This window comes from Oncorhynchus masou, chromosome 21 (assembly GCF_036934945.1).
Source record: "Oncorhynchus masou masou isolate Uvic2021 chromosome 21, UVic_Omas_1.1, whole genome shotgun sequence".
NCBI lineage: Eukaryota > Metazoa > Chordata > Actinopteri > Salmoniformes > Salmonidae > Oncorhynchus > Oncorhynchus masou.
Window position 1 is genome coordinate 19,033,073 of NC_088232.1, and position 27,644 is coordinate 19,060,716.

Consider the following 27,644-nt stretch of genomic DNA (forward strand, 5'->3'; position numbering starts at 1 on the left):
CAGTACAAAGTAGCAACGGCACGTGAAGGTGGATATACTACAATACCCATGATGCCCCCCTCTCTCACCTTCTCAGCCAGCAGCTCTCGGATCTTCCCCGCCTGCAGACGGAACCTGAGCAGCTGCATCTCCAAGGCAACGCAATGCTTCTGCCAATCCACGCTGCCGGCTCCTCCTACAGAGCCTGCTCCCGCCCCACCACTCTCCAAGACGTCCGCCATCTTGACCGCTGACCGACAGACGGACAGAACTCGCAGACTGGTAGCCGACCGACTGACCCGGACCTGCCAAACAACACACAGCGATTAACACACACACACACACACACACAGTGATTAACACACACACACACACACACACACACACACACACACACACACACACACACACACACACACACACACACACACACACTACTCTGGTCAGCTCAATACACGACATTACAAATGCATATTAAACAGACACAGCACATAGCACCACGTCACTCACACAAAGAGATATCAAGCGTCAGGCCACAGGAATGGATGAGCAGATAGCTACAGATGGAGCTTCTTAATAATACTGCAGGACTAGTGTTGAACTAATCACCTGTGGTACAAGTCAGTATTCGACGTCCATCCATGTCTGAGGACATTGGGAGATGATGTGAAAACCAGACACTTGGGGCAACAGTGAGTGCTGTTACTTTCCAGCAGGTTTTGCTAGGGTTTTGTGGCGTCTGCTTCTGTTTCCAAAGGTTGCATGTTCAAATCCAGCGATAGAAAGTTGTTTTTAATATTTTTGTTTTATGCCTATCCCAAACCTTAACTTAACCATTCAGAGTTAATGCCTAAACTTAACCTTAAACACTTTGAAATTTGACATTTGGAACAACTTCTACATTTTACGTTTGACAAACATGAATGAACTTCTAATTCTGACGTGAGCCTGTGAGAGATTGTTGGGGGTGGGGGGGGGGGGGGTAACGACTTACAAAAGTAACGACTGTGGGTAATTTGAGCTGGATCCTGCTGGATCATGATCTAGCACCACTCGGTTTCGTTCCTGAACCTATTTGCCAGCATTCGGTTCCTCTTGTGGCATGAACAATTATTTTCACTGAGAGGTGAAAATTTGAATTTTGATGTAGATTTTCAGCCCGTTCCTGATATTGTAAGAATTGATTTGGGTTGGTCGGCCCGGGTTTATGGTTTGCACAACATTGTACCCTAGAGACCAATGTGTGGCCATTGCTGTGGTGAGAGAGAGAAGCATGCCTGCAGCCTATCTCTCACAGAACTAGAATGAGATGAACTTTCTATTATCTCTCTCCCTCTCTCTGTTCTGATAGACATGAGCCTGCAACTACCATCTCTCTATAGAATCATAGCTGTGGGAATGGTGCTGCAGCACACTGATAAATTGAAATACATTTGCCAATGTGTCAGTGAACAGTAGGGCTGGGCAATATGGCCAAAATATCATATCACGGTATGATTGACAGTATGACGGTATTTGACAGTATTTTATGTTTTTGATTAATAAAAGTTCTACATTTGCTTTATGAGTAGTGTGTAGGGTGGCAACACAAATATTCTAAATTATTTCAATGGGTCTGTCTCCATTCTGATTGGTTTATACTGTTCAATTCAACGTCAACCTAAAATAATTTCCTGCATTTCCTCCAATTTCTGCATTTCCTGCACTCATTTGAGATCATTTCCACACTGCCACGATATGGGCAAAAATTAGAGGCCTTATTTTTAACCAAATGTTGCAATTGCGATTTGAACTTTTGGAATCATGGAAATAGAATGTTTATTATATTTCTATAGTTAGTTAACTAATAGTGGGCACTTTGAATATAGTGTTGTTTGACATGACAACAAATGAAAATGCCATGGATGAGTTATCGTGACAGGGTAGGAACCAAGGTGATTTATCAGTGGACCCTATAATCTTTGGCTATATTAAATCTTCATTCATATAGCCAACACATTCATGCTTTGCCTATTGCTCTTTGATTTAGAAGATACTGTTGCACAAACAACATGCTAGCCAGCTAACTAGCGATTAGCATTAGTGGCTAACACGATTTAGCTTAACTTGCGAAGAAGATACAAACTAGCTGTTTGCAGATGTAAGAAACACAAAACGTATATTGTATTTATAGAATGCCTGTGGATTTATATTAAGATCAAAGTAGAAACAGCATCGTTGTCATCAACATTGTTGCATGTGCTGCATTGACCATGCAGACTGAACGCAAGTGTCTCGTTGTCAAGCAATAACAAACGCTCGGGACTAGGTCTGTGTGGAAAGCGGCATGGAGAGAGAGAGAGCAGAGAGGGATGACTCCAGTAGCGGTGTTAACTATAAAAATGGATGTTACACACGGCCCATTACATTTAACAAACCAAACAGTAAAATGCCATTGTAGAAGGTAAAGTAAAAACCCAAACCGGTCCATGCATAAATACCGGTTGTTTCAATATGCTTTGTGTTGTAGTCACGACAGACAAAGATATATAGTTAAGCAAACTTTACTAGGCATGTTGTCAGCCAGCACATTCATGAAGTAAGTAACAACTGGGTCGCGTTTCCTGTGTAACATCAATATGAGTAACATCAATATTGATACATGTTCTCTTTTTTCCCTTTTTTTACAACAAGGGGAGACTCCACCTAACTGTGGATTGTAAGTCCATGTCTGCAATACACTGGAATGTGAACTGAATGTTTGTTTACTGTCTCTGACTGTCTATTAATTATTATCATTGTTTACCTTCACACAAATTCTTTCAGATGTACAGGTCTTCGGATGGCCCTACCAGACCTTGCGTGGGGAGTGTTGATTACATCAGGAGGTGCTTGACCTGAGATGTTTGGATCTTCTTGTTGAAGTGCAGCGTTCACCTCAAGGTTGTGTTCAGCACCCTGCTGGGCGTCAGCTGGTGCTCCGTTTACTGGCTCTGTGCCAGGCTCCTCAACAGTGGGGAAATCCTCCTCTATTTCTCTGCTCTTCCTCAGGTGACACCTGTTCGTCCTGAAGACTTGTCCCTGTTCTGTCTTCACCTCGTAGGACCTTTGCTCCACAGGTCTGGCTACTGTGGCCCTCTGCCACCGCTGTTTCTGTCCTGTGAGTGGCTGAACTCTCACCCTGTCATCTCGTTGCAGCTCTGTGAGATCCTTAGCAGAGGTGTCGTAGTACTTTGCCTGTTTCTGTTGTCTGTCTTTGAACTTCTCCAGCTGACAGTTTGCCATCCCCGGTCTCAGAAGATTTTCACTCGTTATAAGTAGTGTCGTTGTACGTCTTCCCATGAGCACCATTACAGGGCTGCTGTCTGTTCCTTGTGACGGGGTATTTCTGTGATCCAGCCGGGCCAGGTATGGGTCAGCACCTGCTCTCTATACTTTTGCCTTCAGTCTTTTGGCTGTTTTCACTGCCGATTCCACTTTCCCATTACTTTGATGGTATCCTGGAGACGATGCTTTGTGTGTAAAGTCCCAAGCCTTGCTGAAACTTTGTAACTCGTCTGAAGAGTACTGGGGACCATTGTCTGAGTAAAAGATGTCAGGTATCCCATAGCGTGCAAAGTGTGTCTTCAGTTTTCGAATGACCGTTTTCAACTGCGTGTTCTCCAAATGGTCCCCTTCCCAGAAGGTGGAGAGATAATCAACTGTGACCATGTCGTCTCTGTCGTTGAACTGGAACAGGTCGGTCCCTATTTTATCCCCAGGGACGCTTTGGTGCTTCGTGTGGCCTCAACGTTTTTTTGCCGCTGCTTCATACCCCATGCAGTGCCATGTATGTTCTCAGCTGTGCATTCATGCCTGGCCAGTAGACACACTTGTGAGCTCTTCTCAGACATCCCTCTGTTCCTATGTGTGACGAATGGATTATCTCTGACCTGAGGGCAGTAGGCACAACGACTCGCTCACCTCTGAAGATAACTCCATTTTGCACACTCAGCTCATCTCTGTTGTGAAAATACATGGCTACTTCCAAGGGTACATGTCTATTCACTTCAGGCCACTCCTGCAGGATCACATTTTTTCAGTGTCTGGAGCTCCCAGTCCAGCTCAGTGGCTCTCTGGATGTGCTTTCATCTCTCGCTTGACACAGGGAGGTAGTGTATCATATTAATTGATTCTACTTCAACCTCCACAGGGTCTCTGTTAGCTTGATCTGTGAGGTACGCCATGCTCAGGGTCTCAGCCAGCACCACATGTTTTCCCGGAATGTATCGGAGACTGACCTCTTGGTTTTGGAGCCTCATGAGCATGCGTTGTAGTCTTTTTGGTGCCCTGTGGAGAGGCTTTGTCATGATGCTCTCTAGAGGTCTTGTGATCTGACTGCACTTCCACAGTTCGTCCATGTGTGAACTGGTGGAACCTCTTCATGCCAAACACCACTGCAAGCAGCTCCCTCTCTATCTGTGCATACCCTTTTTCAGTCTGTCAGGGCTCTGCAAGCAGCTCCTTCTCTATCTGTGCATACCCTTTTTCAGTCTGTCAGGGCTCTGCAAGCAGCTCCTTCTCTATCTGTGCATACCCTTTTTCAGTCTGGCAGGGCTCTGCAAGCAGCTCCTTCTCTATCTGTGCATACCCTTTTCAGTCTCTGTCAGGGCTCTGCAAGCAGCTCCTTCTCTATCTGTGCATACCCTTTTTCAGTCTGTCAGGGCTCTGCAAGCAGCTCCTTCTCTATCTGTGCATACCCTTTTTCAGTCTCTGTCAGGGCTCTGCAAGCAGCTCCTTCTCTATCTGTGCATACCCTTTATCAGTTTCTGTCAGGGCTCTGCAAGCAGCTCCTTCTCTATCTGTGCATACCCTTTTTCAGTCTCTGTCAGGGCTCTGCAAGCAGCTCCTTCTCTATCTGTGCATACCCTTTTTCAGTCTCTGTCAGGGCTCTGCAAGCAGCTCCTTCTCTATCTGTGCATACCCTGTTTCAGTCTGTCAGGGCTCTGCAGGTGTATGCTATTGGTTGTAGCTGCTCTGTTGGGTTGTACTATTTCAGCACAGGGGTCTGTGCAATGGTATCCCTGATTTGGATGACGGATCACCACCTCAAGCTGAACCTCGGCAAGACGGAGCTGCTCTTCCTCCCGGGGAAGGACTGCCCGTTCCATGATCTCGCCATCACGGTTGACAACTCCATTGTGTCCTCCTCCCAGAGCGCTAAGAACCTTGGCGTGATCCTGGACAACACCCTGTCGTTCTCAACTAACATCATGGCGGTGGCCCGTTCCTGTAGGTTCATGCTCTACAACATCCGCAGAGTACGACCCTGCCTCACACAGGAAGCGGCGCAGGTCCTAATCCAGGCACTTGTCATCTCCCGTCTGGATTACTGCAACTCGCTGTTGGCTGGGCTCCCTGCCTGTGCCATTAAACCCTACAACTCATCCAGAACGCCGCAGCCCGTCTGGTGTTCAACCTTCCCAAGTTCTCTCACGTCACCCCGCTCCTCCGCTCTCTCCACTGGCTTCCAGTTGAAGCTCGCATCCGCTACAAGACCATGGTGCTTGCCTACGGAGCTGTGAGGGGAACGGCACCGCAGTACCTCCAGGCTCTGATCAGGCCCTACACCCAAACAAGGGCACTGCGTTCATCCACCTCTGGCCTGCTCGCCTCCCTACCACTGAGGAAGTACAGTTCCCGCTCAGCCCAGTCAAAACTGTTCGCTGCTCTGGCCCCCCAATGGTGGAACAAACTCCCTCACGACGCCAGGACAGCAGAGTCAATCACCACCTTCCGGAGACACCGGAAACCCCACCTCTTCAAGGAATACCTAGGATAGGATAAGTAATCCTTCTCACCCCTCCCCCCCTTAAATGATTTAGATGCACTATTGTAAAGTGGCTGTTCCACTTGATGTCAGAAGGTGAATTCACCAATTTGTAAGTCGCTCTGGATAAGAGCGTCTGCTAAATGACTTAAATGTAATGTAAATGTAATTTTATTGAAAGCTTGCTCATGTCTCTCTGACCACTCCCACAGTGAGTCCTTGAGTGTTAGCTGTCGCTGTGGCTCGCAGAGCTCCGTGGCATGGCTGCAGAACTTATCTAGGTAATTTACCATGCCCAGGAAGCACGGCATCCCCTGCACATCTGTAGGCCTAGGCATCTGTTTGATGGCTGTCACTTTTCCTGGGTCCACTTTCAACTCCTCCGATGTTAGCAGGTAGCCAATGTAGGGCACGTCCTTCAGCCTGAGCTGCAGCTTCTCCGGATTCAGCTTGATATTGAGCTTCCTGCATCTGACCAGGAGCATTTTAAGGTTTTTGTCATGGTCCAGAGTCGCCTCTTCATCGTTGTCTCCTTGTCCCACAATCAGGATGTCATCTGCAGTGATTTTGACTCCTGGAAGACCTTCCATTGCCTGGTTCAACTTCGTCTGAAAGATCTCTGTGGCTGGACTTGGCAGGCGCAGCCACCTGTCGCGTCCCATGGGAGTAGAGAACGTGGTGAGATAGCTGGATTCCTCCTCCAGTTCCACATGCCAAAATCCGTTTTTTTACATGACAAACAGAGAACACGCATGCCCTGTTCAGATCTGGCAGCACGTCTTCAATAGTGAGGAGTGGGTAATGGCTCCCCTTGAGCGCCTTGATGAGAGGTTTCGGATCAATACAAACTCTTAGTTTTCCAGACGGTTTCTTCACTACAATCAGGCTGCTAATCCAATCTGTGCTTTTTTCAACTGCTTTAATCATCCTTCTTTTCTCTAGACCACTGAGCTCCTCTTTGAGTGGTTTATATAGTGCTACTGGCACTCTTCTCTTTGGCAGCTGGACGGGTTCCACTCGCTCATCCACTTCCAGCTTCAGTTTGCCGGGTAAGCTTCCATCTCCCTGGAATACATCAGAGTAGTCCTGTTTAATTGGCTCTTTAGTCCAGGATCCTGTTCTTTTCTCGATGGCCAGGATGTTGTGATGCTGCACAGTAATCAACTCCATTGCCTGGACAGCCTTACTGCCTAGAATGGGCCTGTGCACATTCTTGTTGACTATGATGAACTCAACTTGGTAGGTTTTCTTATTGCGTGGATTGATCGCTTTAAGTGCGCACTGCCCCAGTGGCGTCAGAGTACACTTGTTGTACATCACCAATACCCGACTGCAGGGCTCTCGGTGACTGAGTTTTATGAGGTTTGCAGGGACAACATTACAACTAGCACCACAATCTAGCTGAAATCTGACTGACTTTTTGTTGACCAGCACGGTTGCAAAGAGAGCTGCATTGGGGTCTGTGGTTTTCTCCTGCACAACGTTGATGCTCTTTGACTTTGGCCCTAGTGTGATGCACAGAACATTCTCACCGCTCTCTGAGTCAGCTGATGCATTTTCCATTGCCAGGACTATTGTTTCTCTTGCTGGTCCCTACCCTTTTGCAAACCGCAGAGAAGTGATTGTTTTTTCCACAGGATTTACATTTCTGTCCATATCGTCTCCATTGTATAATGCTCTGTCCCTCTGTAGGGTCTCCTCTCCCTCTCGGTCTCTCTTTCTGTGTTACTGCATGCACTGCTACAGGGCCCTGTATATTTATGACTTTAGCTCTCTGTCTGGGCAGTCCTGCAGCTCTTCCAATCTGTATGTATTACTCTAAACTGAGATCAGTCTCTGAGTAAGAGCTCTCTTAAGTGTGGGTCACACGTGCCACACTCAATCCTGTCCCTGATAAGAGAGACTGTGATTACTCCAACGTTGCAGGTGGCCACTCGAGTCCTCAATTCAGTGAGATATTTGTCTAAACTCTCATCTTGGCCCTGACTTCGCATGAAAAAACTATCTCTCTCAATTGTTTCATTTTTGCATCCAGTAATGCAATTACTTCCTCCTGCGAGAGATTGTCTTTTGTAATGCCCACACATAGGGTCTCACAAATCTCTCTGCCTTTTCCCCCAATGAGATAATACAGTAGCTTCACTTTGTAGTCCTCAGGTTTTTCTCTCATTGTAAGAGCCATGTACAAATTGAATTCCTCTTTCCAACTTTTCCAGGTCAGTGCTAAATTACAATCATCAAAGTCTATTTTTCCCGGAGGTTTCAGTGCATTTTCCAATGGCGATTTACTGGTAGAATGGAACGTTGGCTACTCACGAATCTGCTTGTGTCCAATAGCCAGCTAGCTTTTAGCACGGAGTCTCTCACGATAGCCAGCTAACGTAGACGTTCGGCGCGATGACTAGCCTGTAAAAGCTGCACTTTTTCAAACTGCCGCCTGGGATGTATCCTTCATTTACATCGATGAGATCCAGGTTCTTTTCAGTACCGCTGCCACCATGTTTCAATATGCTTTGTGTTGTGGTCACGACAGACAAAGATAGATAGTTAAGCAAACTTTACTCGGCACGTTGTCAGCCAGCACATTCATGAAGTAAGTAACAACTGGGTTCCGTTTCCTGTGTAACATCAATATGAGTAACGTCAATATTGCTACACCAGTATATAGTCAAATACGGTATGTCGACCAAACCTAGTAAAATACAGAATGCCGCCCAGCCCTAGTGAACAGCATGCAGCCAAAACAGGCCTTCACAATATTTCAAATACAATCGCGGGAAGAAAAAAACAGGTTGGAAAGCAAATAGCTCCCCGGCTGAAAATAGAACAATCTAATCTGTCTGTTCCAAAATATCCTATCAACTTCCAAATAGGCATATTGAGCCAACAGCATTGTTTAACAAGAGAGAGAGAGGTTTTTGGCACGAGCACATCGTCATCTCTGGTGAGTGAGCTGCGCATCATCGGGTGAGTTAGTAAGTAGTCTATCTTTGGTATGTGTGTGTGTGCGGCTCGCCTTGCTCCCTCAAACAATCGGATTTTTTTTTCGTGAAAGTAACGCAAAGTAATAGAACTAGTAATATAGCGTGTTACTTTCCACACAAAGTAATGTTTTAATGTCACGCATTAACTAGAAATATGTAATATGTTACTTTCAAGTAACTAATCACGCCACTGAACAGGACATTATTATTATGTGGATTATAATGAATGGACATTCAAGTAAATAAATGATTTGTTAGAGTAAATCCAGTCTGACATTTTAAAGTGGAAATTACAAACTTTAGAAGCCTTTTTAAACCTTGAATACAATACAAGCTTGCATTTCCTTTCTGTACAGAAAGATCCCTGCAACAATAAGATGATCAAATTAAGATACAGCATCTTTTGCTAAGCAAAATCATGTGAAACCCCTCTGAAGATCTTATGGAAATAGTTTCACCTTACAACTCATTCTCACTTCACTTCCTGTGACTCAGTGGGGCAATGTGAGAAAAGCAAACACTCACCTCTCAGCGATGACTTCATTATGACAGTTAAATAAAAGCTTCCTCTTTGAACCTCAAACTGTCTTTAGCTCTACACACAGCAGGCCCAGGCCGTGCTTTCTAACTAAATGACCTAATGCCTCGTAACCCAGTCCCTGTGCCCCACCCCCAGTGTCAGTCCCACACCAAGATCTCCATAGCTTTAGTATATGTGCTGCCAAGGCCTAGTGCAGCCTGGCCTTGCAATGCCTGTATTCCACCCCCACTCCTAGCCCCCAGCTCTCCCCAGCTCTCTCCAGCTCTCCCCAGCTCTCCCCAGCTCTCTCCAGCTCTCCCCAGCTCTCCCCAGCTCTCCCCAGCTCCCAGCTCTCCCCAGCTCTCCCCAGCCAGACCAAGGCAATCCCTTCTTAATTACAGGGCAGGAGTGAAACGGGATCCAGGCCGGCGCAATAGTGTTTCTACAAGCATGTCACCTGTGCAATTAAAGGTGAAAAAACTCAACTTTACTCCACACACATACAAAGCTCTCCCTCTCCCTCCATTTGGTAAATCTGACCATAACTCTATCCTGCTGATTCCTGCTTACAATCAAAACCTCAAACAGGAAGCGCCAGTGACGCGCTCAATATGAATGTGGTCTGATGAAGCGGACGCTGAGCTACAGGACTGTTTCGCTAGCACAGACTGGAATATGTTCCGGGCTTCATCCGATGGCATTGAGGAGTTTACCAGATCAGTCTCCGGCTTCATTAATAGGTACATCAACGACATTCTCCCCACATTGACCCTATGTACATATCCCAACCAGAAGCCATGGATTACAGGCAACCTCCCCACTCAGCTCAAGGCTAGAGCTGCCGCTTTCAAGGAGAGGGACACTAATCCGGACACTTGTTATTAAGAAATCCTGTTATACCCAGGCAACCTGTCTAAAAGACTATCGCCCCGTAGCGCTCACGTCTGTAGCCATGAAAGGCTTTGAAAGGCTGGTCATGGCTCACATCAACACCATCATCCCAGACCCCCTGGATCCACTCCAATTGGCATACCGCCCCAAAAGGTCCCCAGATGACCTCGTCTCTAATCCACACGGCCCTTTTCCCACCCGGACAAAAGGAACACCTACGTGAGAATGCTGTTCATCGACTAGAGCTCAGCGTTCAACATACATATCCACCTCGACCGCGTCGTACCCCTGCACATCAACTCGGCACTGATACCCCGTGTATACAGCCAAGTTATCGTTACTCATTGTGTACTCATTCCTTGTGCTATTATTTAGCCATATTTATTTGTTTGACTATTTTGCTATTTTCTTCTCTCCGCATTGTCGGGAAGGGCCCGTAAGTAAGCATTTCACTGTTAGTCCACACCTGTTGTTTGTGAAGCATGTGACAAATAAAATGATTTGACTAGTTCTCATTTTTTCTATGGCTAGACGGACACTCTGGCATGTTTATTCGTAAAGGCTCAAGCGGGAATTCAATGGGGGAAAAGTTGATTATAGTAATGATAACAAAGTGTTGAATGTGTAACTCATAAAGACAGACTCAGACAGACAGACGGACAGATGAGAAGCCATCCAGTCAGCCAGCCAGAGAGCCAGACAAACAGATAGACAACCAGCCACTTAGCTAACCAGCCTGCCGGCCAGACAAACAGATGGCTGCTGAAACTGAGCCAGTTCTCTCTGTACTCTCTGCAATTAGCCTGCTCATAAGTGTAGGGTTAGCACCGGCTAGCAGGCTAATTACAGAAGCCATATATCCAGAGGTTCCTCTGGCCCACCACAAGGCCTAGACCCTGGTCGAGTGCTGGATGGATCTTTCTGGAGGTTTAGGAGAACCAGCCAGGCAAAGGGAAACACGGTGTGTAAGGGAGGAGAGGTCAGCAGGAGTGAAAGCAGACAGCCATGCTAGACCCTGCCAGCCTAGCATAGAGCTGGCCTGCTACGGTAGGCCTAGCTAGCTATGGCCAAACCAGGCCAACCCTGGTATGGTAGGCCCTGCTAGTCCATTCAGGCTAGAGCAGACCAGGCCAAAACATCCCTACTATGGTAAGCCCAGGCCAGGCCACCTCCACCAGTACGCTAGCTAATGGGTGCAAACAAACCATTTGCTGGTTAAACACTTTCAGCACGACCATGCTAATTCTCCATGGAACAATGAATTTAGTTCCTTTAGCACTGCATGCTTGTTTAACATAGGGGGGAGAGAGTGGGCCAGGGTTGGTCCCCTCTCCTCTCCTCTTGCTGCAAGGAGCCTGGGCTGGGGCCTTCCCTCCCTGGGCCTTCCCTTTCTGGGCGTTCCCTCCCTGGGTGTTCCCTCCCTGAGCCATCCCTCCCTGGGCCTTGCCTCCCTTGGTCCCTGTCTAGGCCTTCTGTGGGTCTTCCTTCCTCTGCTCCCTTCTTCTCCAGCTGGGAGACCTTGAAACACCTACTGAGTTGAGAAAACACTAGTTGTCTGGGGGATACTGGACTAAAACCCTGCTGCAAGCAGTTCGCTGGAACCAAGATATACACTACCATTCAAAAGTTTGGGTTCCCTTAGAAATGTCCTTGTTTTTGAAAGAAAAGCACATTTTTGGTCAATTAAAATTACATCAAATTGATCTGAAATACAGTGTAGACATTGTTAACGTTGTAAATGACTATTGTAGCTGGAAACGTCTGATATCTAATGGAATATCTACATAGGCATACAGAGGCCCATTTTCAGCAACCATTACTGTGTTCCAATGGCACGTTGTGTTAGCTAATCCAAGTTTATCATTTTAAAAAGGCTAATTGATCATTAGAAAAACCTTTTGCAATTATGTTAGCACAGCTGAAAACTGTGGGCTGATTAAAGAAGCCTTCTAGGCAGAGTTGCAAAGAAAAGGCCATATCTCAGACTGGCCAATAAAAATAAAAGATTAGGATGGGCAAAAGAACACTGGACAGAAGAACTCTGCCTAGAAGGCCAGCATCCCGGAGTCGCCTCTACATTGTTGACGTTGAGACTGGTGTTTTGCGGGTACTATTTAATGAAGCTGCCATTTGAGGACTTGTGAGGCATCTGTTTCCCAACTAGACACTCTAATGAACTTGTCCTCTTGCTCAGTTGTGCACCGGGGCCTCCCACTCCTCTTTCTATTCTGGTCAGAGCCAGTTTGCGCTGTTCTGTGAAGGGAGTAGTACACAGCGTTGTACGAGATCTTCAGTTTCTTGCCAATTTCTCGCATGGAATAGCCTTTATTTCTCAGAACAAGAATAGACTGACGAGTTTTTTTCTGGCCATTTTAAGCCTGTAATTGAACCCACAAATATTGATGCTCCAGACACTCAACTAGTCTAAAGAAGGCTAGTTTTATTGCTTCTTTAATCAGAACAACAATTTTCAGCTGTGCTAACATAATTGCAAAAGGGTTTTCTAATGATCAATTAGCCTTTTAAAATGATAGACTTGGATTAGCAAACACAACGTGCCATTGGAACACAGGAGTGATGGTTGCTGATAATGTACGCCTATGTAAATATTCCATAAAAAATCAGCCGTTTCCAGCTACAATAGTCATTTACAAAAAGGAACAATGTCAACACTACATTTCTGACCAATTTGATGTTATTTTAACGGACAAAGAAATGTGCTTTTCTTTTCAAAAACAAGGACATTTCTAAGTGACCCCAAACCTTTGTACGGCAGTGTACATGTAATCTACATATGAGCTACACTGACTCAGTAACTCTGAAAACGTCTGGCTCCATGACAATGGCTATTGACTGAAATGTTTGGCAATAATCTGAGCATGATGAGCCATGTGCAAAAATTGACGTGGCTAACTCACTGCTTAAACATTTTGGACAATGTTTGTGTGTGTGTGTGTGTGTGTGTGTGTGTGTGTGTGTGTGTGTGTGTGTGTGTGTGTGTGTGTGTGTGTGTGTGTGTGTGTGTGTGTGTGTGTGTGTGTGTGTGTGTGTGTGTGTGTGTGTGTGTGTGTGTGTGTTGGTCTTTAGTGCATAGAGAGCTTGCTAGTTGATCATATACTCAACCACTACCTCTTCAATTAATCATTTCAAACACACATTCCCCAGCCAGCCATATCTCTTCAACACTGGTAAGCGCATGCACACACACACCCACACCCACACCCACACTCACACCCACACCCACTCTCTCTCTCCCTCTCTCTCTCTCACTGTCACACACACACACACACACACACACACACACACACACACACACACACACACACACACACACACACACACACACACACACACACACACACACCCACTCTCTCTCTCTCTCTCTCTCTCTCTCTCTCTCACTGTCACACACAAACACACACACACACACACATGCATACACAGTGCTGAGCATGCAGCTGGGGTGATGTAATAGATTAGGTGATTGGACCGATGATGGGATGATATCATTCCAGTAGACATTTCAAATCCCCACTGTCTTTTAACCAGAATGACTCAGATCAGGGAGGACCAAGTGTCTAAATTTGTGTGTGTGTGTGCGTGTGTGCGTGTAATAGAGAAAAAGAGACCGAAAACAACACAAGGAGAGAGTTATGTTTATATGTTTATAGATGTGGAGTGGTCAGGGACAGGTTACATTACATAGATATATCCAGTATGGTCTTCCTGTCTGGTTCACATAACTATCTAGGACAGAGCCCCCCCCCCCCACACACACGCACACACACACACACATACACTCTTGTTTAAAACTATGACTCAATGTTTTGGTCTCAGTGCCTCACTTTACCACCAAAGTAGCTACAGTATTCCATTTAGATTAGCAAGCAGAAGGGAAAGATTACACATACACACACACCTTTTATGGAGTTTCCTTACTTTGTTTTTGAGTGTGTTCTTAAAGAGGAGGTTTGTTATTGGAAACAAAATAAACACTAAGCTATAGAGATTTAAATGACCAGCCTTTTACTCTAGACGTCTACACAGAAGCGTGCAACTTTACGGTGAAGTGAACATGGTATTAGAGGTCGACCGGTTAATCGGAATGGCTGATTAATTAGGGCCGATTTCAAGTTTTCATAACAATCGGAAATCGGTATTGGACACCGATTTGCTGATTTTTATTATTATTTTTTTGTATACCTTTATTTAACTAGGCAAGTCAGTTAAGAACACATTCTTATTTTCAATGACGGCCTAGGAACAGTGGGTTAACTGCCTTGTTCAGGGGCAGAACGACAGATTTTCACCTTGCCAGCTCGGGGGATCCAATCTTGCAACCTTACAGTTAAGTCCAACGCAATAACGACCTGCCTCTCTCTCGTTGCACTCCACGAGGAGACTGCCTGTTACGCAAATGCAGTAAGCCAAGGTAAGTTGCTAGCTAGCATTAAACTTATCTTATTAAAAAAACAATCAATCATAATCACTAGTTAACTACACATGGTTGATGATATTACTAGATATTATCTAGCGTGTCCTGTGTTGCATATAATCTGACTGGACATACAAGCATACAAGTATCTAAGTATCTGACTGAGTGGTGGTAGGCAGAAGCAGGCGCGTAAACATTCATTCAAACAGTACTTTCGTGTGTTTTGCCGGCAGCTCTTTGTTTTGCTTCAAGCATTGAGCTGTTTATGACTTCAAGCCTATCAACTCCCGAGATGAGGCTGGTGTAACCGAAGTGAAATGGCTAGCTAGTTAGCACGCGCTAACAGCGTTTCAAAAGTCACTCACTCTGAGCCTTCTAGTAGTTGTTTCCCTTGCTCTGCATGGGTAACGCTGATTTGATGGTAGCGGTTGCCGTTGTGTTGCTGGTTCGAGCCCAGGGAGGAGCGAGGAGAGGGACGGAAGCTATACTGTTACACTGGCAATACTAAACTGCCTATAAGAACATCCAATAGTCAAAGGTTAATGAAATACAAATGGTATAGAGGGAAATAGTCCTATAATTCCTATAATAACTACAACCTAAAACTTCTTACCTGGGAATATTGAAGACTCATGTTAAAAGGAACCACCAGCTTTCATATGTTCTCATGTTTTGAGCAAGGAACTGAAACGTTAGCTTTCTTACATAGCACATATTGCACTTTTACTTTCTTCTCCAACACTTTGTTTTTGCATTATTTAAACCAAATTGAACATGTTTCATTATTTACTTGAGGCTAAATTGATTTGATTGATGTATTATATTAAGTTAAAATAAGTGTTCATTCAGTATTGTTGTAATTCTTATTTATATTACAAATTAATAAATAAGAATTGGCCGATTAATCGGTATCGGCTTTTTTGGTCCTCCAATAATTGGTATCAGTATCAGCGTTGAAAAATCATAATCGGTCGACCTCTACATGGTATACTGTCCAAACCCCAACTTTAGTGGTTTTATGAATACAGCTTTATACACATTATGCAGCTCAAGGGTCTGTAACAGCTGTACATTCAAAGACTGGCATGTGCAGGGGCACCTAAGAGCCAATGTAGGACCCCCCCTTTCTTCCTATCCCCTCTTCTCGTCCCCTCTTCTCTCCTCCTCTCCTCCCCTCTTCTCTTCTCCTCTCTCCCCCTATCTTCTCCTCCTCTCCTTCTCTCTCCTCCTCTCCTCTCTTCTATTCCCCTCCTCTCCTCTCCTCCTTCTCTCCTCTCCACCTTTCTCCTCATCTCCGCTCCTCTCCTCCTTTTCTCTCCTCCCCTCCTCTCCTCTCTTCCCCTCCCCTCTCCTCTTCTCATATCCTTTCCACTTCTCATCTCCTCCTTCTCTCCTCTCCACCACTCTCCACTCCTCTTCTCTCCTCTCCACTCCACCTCCCATCTCCTTCCTGTCCTTTCTATTATCCTCTCCACCTCTTCTCTCCTCCTTCCCTCCTCCACTCCACTCCTCCTTCCCTCTCCACTCTACCTCTTCTCTCCTCCACTCCACGCCTCCTTCCCTCTCCACTCCACCTCTTCTCTCCCCCTTCCCTCCTCCACTCCACTCCACCTTCCCTCTCCACTCCACCTCTCATCTCCTCCCCTCCTTTCTTCTATCCTCCCCCTCTTTTCTCCTCCTCTACTTTCCTCCTTCTCTCTACTCTCTTCTTTATCTTCTCTCTTCTCCACCTCTCCTCCCCTTTCCTCTCTTCTCCTTCCCTCTCCTCACTACCTCTCCCCTTGTCCTTCTCTCCTCCTCTATTCCTCCTCCTCTCCACATCTCCTGCCCTCCTCCTCTCCTGACCTCTCCTCATTCTCTCCTCTCCACCTCTCTCCTCCTCTCCACCTCTCCTCTACCCCTCTCTCCTCGCCCCCTCTTCTCCCTCCCTACCTCTATAGGAAGCTGAGTGTGCAAGCAGGGTAGTCTAATGACAGGCTCTCTGTAAACTGACCACACTCATTATCAGTCTCTGCCGTAAATACAGACCAGGGCATTGCTGTCCCATAGCGGAAAACACACACACACAATCCTGTCTCCCCTCAACAATGCATGACTAACTACAGGAGAGGAGGGAGCAGGACTGTGCTGTGGGGAAAACGTTGCAGCAGTGTAAACATAATCCCCAGCTCGGACATACAGTAGGGTAGAGGCATATAGCAGCGCATGCCTTAACACAGGTCCTCGATCAAAAGCTCAACACGGGGAACTAGGTGTGGAGTCTGAACTGGCCTAATAAGTGCACATCTGCCATGCTTGGGATTCTGTCTGTACCGACTGTAGCCTACATATTTAGAGTTAGAAAGAAAAGGAGGAAAGAGATGAAATACCGTCATGGTTAATACCCAAGTCATAAATAAGACTTTGATTTACCACTCCGATCAAATAGATGCTACTGTACTGTACATACCACATGATCCAATTCTGATGGTGGAAAGAGCTGAATTGCCAACACCAAACCGAATGCATTTAGTGTGGAAGTGGCAGTACAGGACAGATGGTCGGCCACTGTCCCTGCTGCCCTTGGAAAACACCTGGGCTGTTTAGGTATACGTGTATTCATTAGTATGACCATTATTATGGATGTGAATGTGATACACAGACAGTTGGCTAGCTGGCGAGAGATACACACCAAAACACTCCACAACACAAACACGCAAACATGCATGCGCCCACACACACAGAAACTGCAAAAGTTTGTATGTTTATTGCATAAAAACATCATATTCTGTATATCTTCTTCTTGCATGCCAAGAGGATGACGTCAAAGTTACATTGCTGGTGTGATATTGTCCAAGAATGGTCACAAGCAACGTACAGGTGTGCCACACACACACACACACACACACACTGGACTATAAACCACCATGAAAACGTCTATAGCAAAGTATCAATGCTCAATCCTAAACTCGTGTTGCATTTCTCTTCTAACGATGTAAAACGAATAGTAAGACTATAATAGCGCAGACTAGTAATGACTACTGTAGGTCCCTGTCAGAGAGCATAAATCAAAGCGGATGAGCAGTACGCTACAATCGGAAATAGACAACAACTTACGCGTTGCTGCTTCTAGCGGACCTATTTCTAACACCAGTACCTCTCACCTTGTGACTTTGTAGTCCTGCAGTCAGTCCGCTCCCTCTCGCTCTCTCTTGCTTCACGTAGCCTAGTAAACTCGCCCTGGTAAATCACATCACGCTGCAATTAACACTCACTCTCTGACTGTATTCCTAGCCTACTTATTCCTCTTCTTTCAACGTTTCATGCTGTAGTATCGTCCCGGTATAACCCCGGTTGTCCGTGTCTCTCATGCACGTAGAGAGACTGAGAGAGTTCAGGGGACTGTGTCACCGTGCCGTGGATCCCGATTCTCCAGTCACTAAATGCATCCCTTATTCCTTTAAAGGGCCAAATGCAGGATCAGATTTCGCAAGGAGTCAAGCCCACTTGTGCCAGGAACTATGGTAGGAACTGCACAGGATATTGCATCAGAGCTGAACGCTGATTTTATTTGAGAATTGATTGTGTTGTAAGTGGTAGAAAGCTTATTACTATAGTATACACAGAATATGAGAGGATGATCCGTTTTTCGGATCGAAACGTTCTCAATAAGTCGTTGAATTGGGAGCTTTAACAGTGTGCGGCCTTCTTGTTCTATACTGGTATTCTTTAATAGCCCAGCACCTATGTTTTTAATGATGATTAATGATGGTTTAAGTGTGTGTGTTTGACCGCAAACGTTTCAATAAACTAGTAGTAACCTGAAATATTTCACGAATCAGTAGACTGTATTGTTTTGTTTATAAGTCTGTCCTCTGTGAGTGTCCAGTATAGCCTCATGTCTTATTTCTGTTTAATCACCTACAGTTTTACTGGAAAGAAAGATTTTAGACTGTGGTGTGAGAGTGAACTATTAATGAATCATTAGCCAGGCTGTAAAAGTTTTGTGAGGGGATAATCAGGCCTGTTTTTGACCTGGGTTTCTACCGACTAAACACTACTATGTTCCACCTCAGCGTCAGATACACACGGTAGCCTACAATACCTGCCCTAGTTCAGTCGATCTACCTGGTTTCAATGGTTTTAAGTCTGATATGAGATATTCAGTGGTTTGTCAACAAATGTGGTTCCACCAGCAGAGCTGATATTGAAGAGGTTTAATTCCATATAGATACATAAGCACATAGCAGTTCCATCCGCAGAGCTGATGTTGAAGAGGTTTGAGTCCATATAGATACATAAGCACATAGCAGTTCCATCCGCAGAGCTGATATTGAAGAGGTTTGATTCCATATAGATACATAAGCACATAGCAGTTGTCTTCAGTGAGTAAAGCGATGGTCTGTTTGTGCTGTCTTGTCATCGCCTGTGGTCATTGTCATGTTTTGACACAACATAGGGCTGGCTGTCCAGGACAAAACATCTCGTACAAGCCCATGACAATGACCATAGTGTCACGCCCTGGCCATAGTTTACTGTGTATGTTTCTATGTTTTGATTGGTCAGGGTGTGATCTGAGTGGGCATTCTATGTTGGATGTCTTGTTTGTCTATTTCTGTGTTTGGCCTGATATGGTTCTCAGTCAGGGGCAGGTGTTAGTCATTGTCTCTGATTGGGAACCATATTTAGGTAGCCTGGGTTTCACTGTGTGTTTGTGGGTGATTGTTCCTGTCTCTGTGTTTTGCACCAGATAGGGCTGTTTTCGGTTTTCGTACGTTTGTTATTTTGTTAGTTTATCGTGTATAGTTTCCATATTAAATAAAATGAATCACAACTACGCTGCATTTTGGTCCGCTCCTCCTTCCCACAACGAAAGCCATGACAGAATCACCCACCACAACAGGACCAAGTGGCGTGGTAACAGGCAAAAGCAACAGCAGGAGCAACAAAAGAAGGAATGGACATGGGAGGACGAATTAGACGGAGAAGGACCCTGGGCTCAGCCTGGAGAATATCGCCGCCCCAAGGAAGAACTGGAGGCGAAGATAGCGGAGAGGCGCCGGTATGAGGAGGCAGCACGGCGAAGCGGATGGAAGCCCGGGAGTCAGCCCCAAAAATTTCTTGGGGGGGGCTCAGGGAGAGTGTGGCAGAGTCAGGAGTCAGACCTGAGCCCACTCTCCGTGTTTATCGTGAGGAGCCAAGGAGGAGACCAGAACCAGAGCCGGTGTTGGAGGTGAGCGAAACAGAAACTGTGATGTGAAGGAGTTAATGGGGAAATTGGAGGAGAGAGTAATGAGGGAGTTGCTGTGTTGGTGCTTTAAATATGGAATTCGCCCAACGGAGCGTGTCGGGGATTTGATGGCACCTGGGTCAGCGCTCCATACTCGTCCTGAGGTGCGTGCTAGTCGGCTGGTGAAGTTGGTGCCAGCCTCACGCACCAGGCCTTCTGTGCACCTCCCTAGCCTTGCATGTCCTGTGCCAGCACTGCTATCAAGATCTCCAGTACGTCTTCACGGTCTAGCCCATCCTGTGCCACCTCCACACACCAGCCCTCCGATGGCAGCTCCCCACACCAGGCTTCCTGTGCGTGTCCTCGGCCCAGTACCACCAGTGCCAGCACCACTTATCAGGCCTACAGTGCGCCTCGCCTCTCCAGCGCTGCTGGAGCCTTCCTCCTCTCCTGCGCTGCCGGAGTCTCCCGCCTGTTCAGCGCAGTCAGAGCTTTCCTCCTCTACAGCTCTGACAGAGTCTCCCGCCTGTTCAGCGCAGCCAGAGCCTTCCTCCTCTCCTGCGCTGCTGGAGTCTCCCGCCTGTTTAGCGCTGCCAGAGCCTTCCGCCTCTACAGCGTTGCCGGAGTCTCCTGTCTGTTTAGCTCTGCCAGCCTGCATGGAGCAGCCAGAGCTGCCAGTCTGCATGAAGCAGCCAGAGCTTCCAGTCTGCATGGAGAAGCCAGAGCTGTCAGTCTGCATGGAGCAGCCAGAGCTGTCAGTCTGCATGGAGCAGCCAGAGCTGTCAGTCTGCATGGAGCAGCCAGAGCTGTCAGTCTTCATGGAACAGCCAGAGCTGCCAGTCTGCATGGAGCAGCCGGAGATGTCAGTCTGCATGGAGCTGCCAGTCTGCAAGGAGCTGCCAGTCTGCAAGGAGTTGCCAGTCTGCAAGGAGCTGTCAGTCTGCAAGGAGCTGCCAGTCTGCAAGGAGCTGTCAGTCTGCAAGGAGCTGTCAGCCTGCAAGGAGCTGTCAGTCTGCAAGGAGCTGCCAGAGCTGCCAATCTGCATGGAGCAGCCAGGGCTGCCAGTCTGCAAGAAGCAGCCAGAGCTGCCAGTCAGCATGGAGCAGCCAGAGCCGTCAGTCTGCCAAGGTCCGCCAGTCAGCCAGACTCTTCCAGATCTGGCAGTCAGCCAGACTCTTCCAGATCCGCCAGTCAGCCAGACTCTTCCAGATCTGCCAGTCAGCCAGACTCTTCCAGATCTGGCAGTCAGCCAGACTCTTCCAGATCCGCCAGTCAGCCACACTCTTCCAGATCTGCCAGTCAGCCAGACTCTTCCAGATCTGCCAGTCAACCAGACTCTTCCAGATCTGCCAGTCAACCAGACTCTTCCAGATCTGCCAGTCAGCCAGACTCTTCCAGATCTGCCAGTCAGCCAGACTCTTCCAGATCCGCCAGTCAGCCAGACTCTTCCAGATCTGCCAGTCAACCAGACTCTTCCAGATCAGCCAGTCAGCCAGACTCTTCCAGATCTGCCAGTCAACCAGACTCTTCCAGATCCGCCAGTCAGCCAGACTCTTCCAGATCCGCCAGTCAGCCAGGATCTGCCAGAACCGTCAGTCTGCCAGACTCTTCCAGATCCGCCAGTCAGCCAGATTCGTCCAGATCCGCCAGTCAGCCAGGATCTGCCAGAGCCTTCCTCCTCTCCTGTGCTGCCGGAGTCTCCCGCCTGTCCGGCGCAGCTGCCGTGGTCTCCCGCCTGTCTGGCGCTGCTGCCAGAGTCTCCTGCCTGTCCGGCGCTGCTGCCGGAGTCTCCCGCCTGTCCGGCGCTGCTGCCGGAGTCTCCCGCCTGTCCGGCGCTGCTGCCGGAGTCTCCCGCCTGTCCCGAGCTGCCCCTCTGTCCCGAGCTGCCCCTCTGTCCCGAGCTGCCCCTCTGTCCCGTGTTGTTAAGTAGGGTTGCCGTGGCTGGGAGGTCACGGAAGCGGACAAGGTGGGGGAAGACTGAGGTGAAGTGGGGGCCACGTCCAGCACCAGAGCCGCCACCGCGGACAGATGCCCACCCAGACCCTCCCCGGTAGGTTCAGGTTTTGCGGCCGGAGTCCGCACCTTGGGGGGGGGGGTACTGTAACGCCCTGGCCATAGTTTACTTTGTATGTTTCTATGTTTTGATTGGTCAGGGTGTGATCTGAGTGGGCATTCTATGTTGGATGTCTTGTTTGTCTATTTCTGTGTTTGGCCTGATATGGTTCTCAATCAGGGGCAGGTGTTAGTCATTGTCCCTGATTGGGAACCATATTTAGGTAGCCTGGGTTTCACTGTGTGTTTGTGGGTGATTGTTCCTGTCTCTGTGTTTTGCACCAGATAGGGCTGTTTTCGGTTTTCGTACGTTTGTTATTTTGTTAGTTTATCGTGTATAGTTTCCATATTAAATAAAATGAATCACAACTACGCTGCATTTTGGTCCGCTCCTCCTTCCCACAACGAAAGCCGTGACACATAGAAGTTGGCTATAGAGCACAAGCAGATCTGGGACCAGGCTAGAGCAATCTGGAAGCGTTTAGATTGTTGCATTGCGTGTGTAACAATGTTGCTTCCGTCCCTCTCTTTGCACCAACCTGGGCTTGAACCAAGGATCCCTCTGAGCACCTCTACAACTGCCTCCCATGACGCATCACTACCTATCGCTTCAAAAGCCTCCGCAAGGGAAACAACTCCTTCAAGGTCTCAGAGCGTGTGTGTCATGTCTTGTTATGTCTGTTCCTGTCCTTTCTCTTCACTCTGTCTCTCTCTGCTGGTCTTTTTGTCACCTCATGTCCAGTAAAAGCCAGAGCTCATCAGTAAAGGGAGGGCTACTGGTGAGCGCAACTACTCAGGCCTCTCCTTCTGGATCACGCACTACCTTTCCGGTCCATCTCCGCTGGCCCGGTTCATCTGCTTCCTGCAGTGCCTTGATAGACTCTGGGGCGGAGGGCTGTTTTATGGACGAGACCTGGGCTCGGGAACATGACATTCCTCTCAGACAGTTAGGGGAGCCCACGGCCTTGTTCGCTTTAGATGGTAGTTCTCTCCCCAAGATTCAGCGTGAGACGCTGCCTTTAACCCTCACTGTCTCTGGTAATCATAGCGAAACCATTTCTTTTTTAATTTTTCGTTCACCTTTTACACCTGTTGTTTTGGGTCATCCCTGGCTAGTGCGCCATAACCCTTCTATTAATTGGTCTAGTAATACTATCCTATCCTGGAATGTTTCTTGTCATGTGACCTGTTTAATGTCTGCTATCCCTCCTGTTTCCTCTGTCTCTTCTTCACAGGAGGAGCCTGGCGATTTGACAGGGGTGCCGGAGGAGTATCACGATCTGCGCACGGTGTTCAGTCGTTCCAAGGCCACTTCTCTCCTCCACACCGGTCGTATGACTGTAGTATTGATCTCCTTCCGGGAACTACTCCCCCGGGGTAGATTATACTCTCTGTCGGCTCCCGAACGTAAGGCTCTCGAGGATTATTTGTCGGTTTCGCTCAACGCCGGTACCATAGTCTCCTCCTCCTCTCCCGCCGGAGCGGGGTTTTTTTTTGTTCAGAAGAAGGACGGGTCCCTGCGCCCATGCGTGGATTATCGAGGGCTGAATGACATAACAGTTAAGAATCGTTATCCGCTTCCTCTTATGTCTTCAGCCTTCGAGATCCTGCAGGGAGCCAGGTTTTTCACCAAATTGGACCTTCGTAACGCCTACCATCTCGTGCGCATCAGGGAGGGGGACGAGTGGAAGACGGCGTTTAACACTCCGTTAGGGCACTTTGAATACCGGGTTCTTCCTTTCGGCCTCGTTAACGCTCCAGCTGTCTTTCAGGCACTAGTTAACGACGTCCTGAGAGACATGCTGAACATTTTTGTTTTCGTTTACATGGACGATATCCTGATTTTTTCTCCGTCTCTCTCGATTCATGTTCAGCACGTGCGACGCGTCCTCCAGCGCCTTTTGGAGAACTGTCTTTATGTGAAGGCTGAGAAGTGCATTTTTCATGCCGCCTCTGTCCCTTTCTCGGTTCCGTTATTTCCGCTGAGGGCATTAAGATGGATCCCGCTAAGGTCCAGGCTGTCATTGATTGGCCCGTTCCTAAGTCACGCGTCGAGCTGCAGCGCTTTCTGGGCTTCGCTAATTTCTATCGTCGTTTCATCCGTAATTTCGGTCAGGTGGCAGCTCCCCTCACAGCCCTTACTTCTGTTAAGACGTGCTTTAAGTGGTCCGTTTCCGCCCAGGGAGCTTTTGATCTTCTTAAGAATCGTTTTACATCCGCTCCTATTCTTGTTACACCTGACATCTCTAGACAGTTTGTTGTTGAGGTTGACGCGTCAGAGGTGGGCGTGGGAGCCATTCTTTCTCAGCGCTCTCTCTCTGACGGCAAGGTCCATCCTTGCGCGTTTTTCTCTCATCGCTTATCGCCGTCAGAACGTAACTATGATGTTGGTAATCGCGAACTGCTCGCCATCCGCTTAGCCCTAGGCGAATGGCGACAGTGGTTGGAGGGGCGACCGTTCCTTTTGTCGTTTGGACTGACCATAGGAACCTTGAGTACATCCGTTCAGCCAAACGACTTAATGCGCGTCAGGCTCGTTGGGCTCTGTTTTTCGCTCGTTTCGAGTTTGTTATTTCTTATCGTCCGGGCTCAAAAAACACCAAGCCTGATGCTTTGTCTCGTCTCTTCAGTTCTTCTGAGGTCTCCACCGACCCCGAGGGGATTCTCCCTGACGGGCGTGTTGTCGGGTTGACTGTCTGGGGAATTGAGAGGCAGGTAAAGCAAGCACTCGCTCACACTCCGTCGCCGCGAGCTTGTCCTAGGAACCTTCTGTTCGTTCCCGTTCCTACTCGTCCGGCCGTTCTTCAGTGGGCCCACTCTGCCAAGTTAGCCGGCCACCCCGGCGTTCGGGGTACGCTCGCTTCCATTCGCCAGCGTTTCTGGTGGCCCACTCGGGAACGTGACGCGTCGATTTGTCGCCGCTTGTTCGGTCTGCGCGCAGACTAAATCTGGGAACTCTCCTCCTGCCGGCCGTCTCAGACCGCTTCCCATTCCCTCTCGACCGTGGTCTCACATCGCTTTAGATTTTATCACCGAACTGCCTTCATCAGCGGGGAAGACAGTTATTCTTACGGTTGTCGATAGATTCTCTAAGGCGGCTCATTTCATTCCTCTCGATAAGCTCCCTTCTGCTAAGGAGACGGCTCAGATCATTATCGAGAATGTTTTCCGAATTCATGGCCTTCCGTCTGACGTCGTTTCCGACAGAGGCCCGCAGTTCACGTCTCAATTTTGGAGGGAGTTTTGCCGTTTGATTGGGGCTTCCGTCAGTCTCTCGTCCGGCTTTCATCCCCAGTCTAACGGTCAAGCCGAACGGGCCAATCAGACTGTTGGTCGCATTTTACGCAGTCTTTCTTTTCGTAACCCTGCGTCTTGGTCAGAACAGCTCCCCTGGGCAGAGTACGCCCACAACTCGCTTCCCTCGTCTGCTACCGGTCTATCCCCTTTTCAGTGTAGCCTCGGGTACCAGCCTCCGCTGTTCTCATCTCAGCGCGCCGAGTCCTGCGTCCCCTCCGCTCAGGCTTTTGTCCAGCGTTGCGAGCGCACCTGGAAGGGGGTCAGGTCGGCACTTTGCCGTAATAGGGCGCAGACTGTGAGGGCCGCTAATAGCGTAGGACCAAGAGTCCTAGATATTGTTGCGGTCAGAGAGTATGGCTCTCCACTCAGAACCTTCCCCTTAAGACAGCTTCTCGCAAGTTGGCCCCGCGGTTCATTGGTCCGTTCCGTATTTCTCAGGTCATTAATCCTGTCGCAGTGCGACTTCTTCTCCCGCGCTATCTTCGTCGCGTTCACCCGGTCTTCCATGTCTCCTGTGTTAAGCCCGTTCTTCGCGCCCCGCTCGTCCCCCCCCCCCATCCTTGTCGAGGGCGCACCCATCTACAGGGTTCGTAAGATTTTGGACATGCGCCCTCGGGGCCGTGGTCATCATTACCTAGTGGATTGGGAGGGGTACGGTCCTGAGGAGAGGAGTTGGGTTCCCTCTCGGGACGTGCTGGACCGTTCGCTGATCGATGATTTCCTCCGTTGCCGCCAGGTTTCCTCCTCGAGTGCGCCAGGAGGCGCTCGGTGAGTGGGGGGGGGTACTGTCATGTCTTGTTATGTCTGTTCCTGTCCTTTCTCTTCACTCTGTCTCTCTCTGCTGGTCTTTTTAGGTTACCTTCTCTGTCTCTCATTCTTCAGCTGTTCTACATTTCCCCTAACTAGCTCATTCACTCTTTCCCCACCTGTTCTCTCTTCCCCCTCTGATTAGGTCTCTATTTCTCTCTCTGTTCCTGCTACTTTCAGTGTCTGATTCTTGTTTGTGTTTTTGATACTAGAAGCAAGCTGTCGTCCCGTTTGCTTCCACCTTGTCCTATCCTGTCGGAGTCTGCCTGGCAGGTGCATCCTGCATTATACTACGTTCTTTTGTTCCATTGACTACGTTGGAAGAGGATTTATGCCATTCCTGTTTTTTATTAAAGAACTCTGTTTTCTGTTAAAACCGCTTTTGGGTCTTCACTCAAGTACATAACAGTGTGACGTCACCGATTGAAACACTACTAACACGCACCGCTAACTAGCTAGGCATTTTACACCGTTTACACGTGTGTGATATAAACAAATAATTCACATAATTCACAGTTTAGGTGCCATAAGTGGAATATACAAATGGCTAAATCTACGCTATTATAAAAGACCAGCTAAAAACAGGATGACACACACACAGTTTTTATGGGCTTATGACCTACAGTAAAGAGCACGGAGAGATGAGGTCACTACCAGCCGCGCACACACATACACACTCACTCACACACACACACACACACACACACACACACACACACACACACACACACACACACACACACACACACACACACACACACTAGTGCTGAGCGATTAACCCGAAATGTCGGTTATTTTTCCGTTTTTAAACAACTAATTGATTCAATTAGTTTAACCAACATTGGTTAAATTATTTGAATTCCATTTAGTTTTTTCTTCTTCTGTGAGCTAGATGAGCAGTTTCTCAAGAGATAAATCAGAACTATGTGATGTAGCAGGGAGTTGTAATAACACAGTAGAAAAAAAGAGAGTCTATATACATTGTGTGCAAAAGGCATGAGGAGGTAGGCGAATAATTACAATTTTGCAGATTAACACTGGAGTGATAAATGATCAGGTGGTCATGTACAGGTAGAGCTATTGGTGTGCAAAAGAGCAGAAAAGTAAATAAATATAAACAGTATGGGGTTGAGGTAGGTAAAATTGGGTGGGCTATTTACCGATAGACTATGTACAGCTGCAGCGATCAGTTAACTGCTCAGATAGCAGATGTTTGAAGTTGGTGAGGGAGATAAAAGTCTCCAACTTCAGCGATTTTTGCAATTCGTTCCAATCACAGGCAGCAGAGAACTGGAACGAAAGGCGGCCAAATGAGGTGTTGGCTTTAGGGATGATCAGTGAGATACACCTGCTGGAGCGCGTGCTACGGGTGGGTGTTGCCATCGTGACCAGTGAACTGAGATAAGGCGGAGCTTTACCTAGCATGGACTTGTAGATGACCTGGAGCCAATGGGTCTGGCGACGAATATGTAGCGAGGGCCAGCCGACTAGAGCATACAGGTCGCAGTGGTGGGTGGTATAAGGTGCTTTAGTTACAAAACGGATGGCACTGTGATAAACTGCATCCAGTTTGCTGAGTAGAGTATTGGAAGCTATTTTGTAGATGACATCGCCAAAGTCGAGGATCGGTAAGATAGTCAGTTTTACTAGGGTAAGTTTGGCGGCGTGAGTGAAGGAGGCTT

General features: G+C 47.7%; 1 protein-coding gene across 1 annotated transcript in view; it reads right to left on the bottom strand.

Annotated features, from left to right (window-relative positions):
- plekhh1 (pleckstrin homology domain containing, family H (with MyTH4 domain) member 1) overlaps nt 1-18,029 on the bottom strand; it is a 65,385-nt gene extending 47,356 nt beyond the window's left edge. Inside the window, exons 1-2 of the mRNA XM_064927718.1 lie at nt 17,741-18,029; nt 69-284 (exon numbers count right to left, since the gene is read on the bottom strand). Coding sequence (XP_064783790.1) covers nt 69-221 — 153 coding nt within the window. The 5' untranslated portion in view covers nt 222-284; nt 17,741-18,029. The remainder of the gene's footprint in view (nt 1-68; nt 285-17,740) is intronic.
- Nucleotides 18,030-27,644: the final 9,615 nt, after the last annotated feature.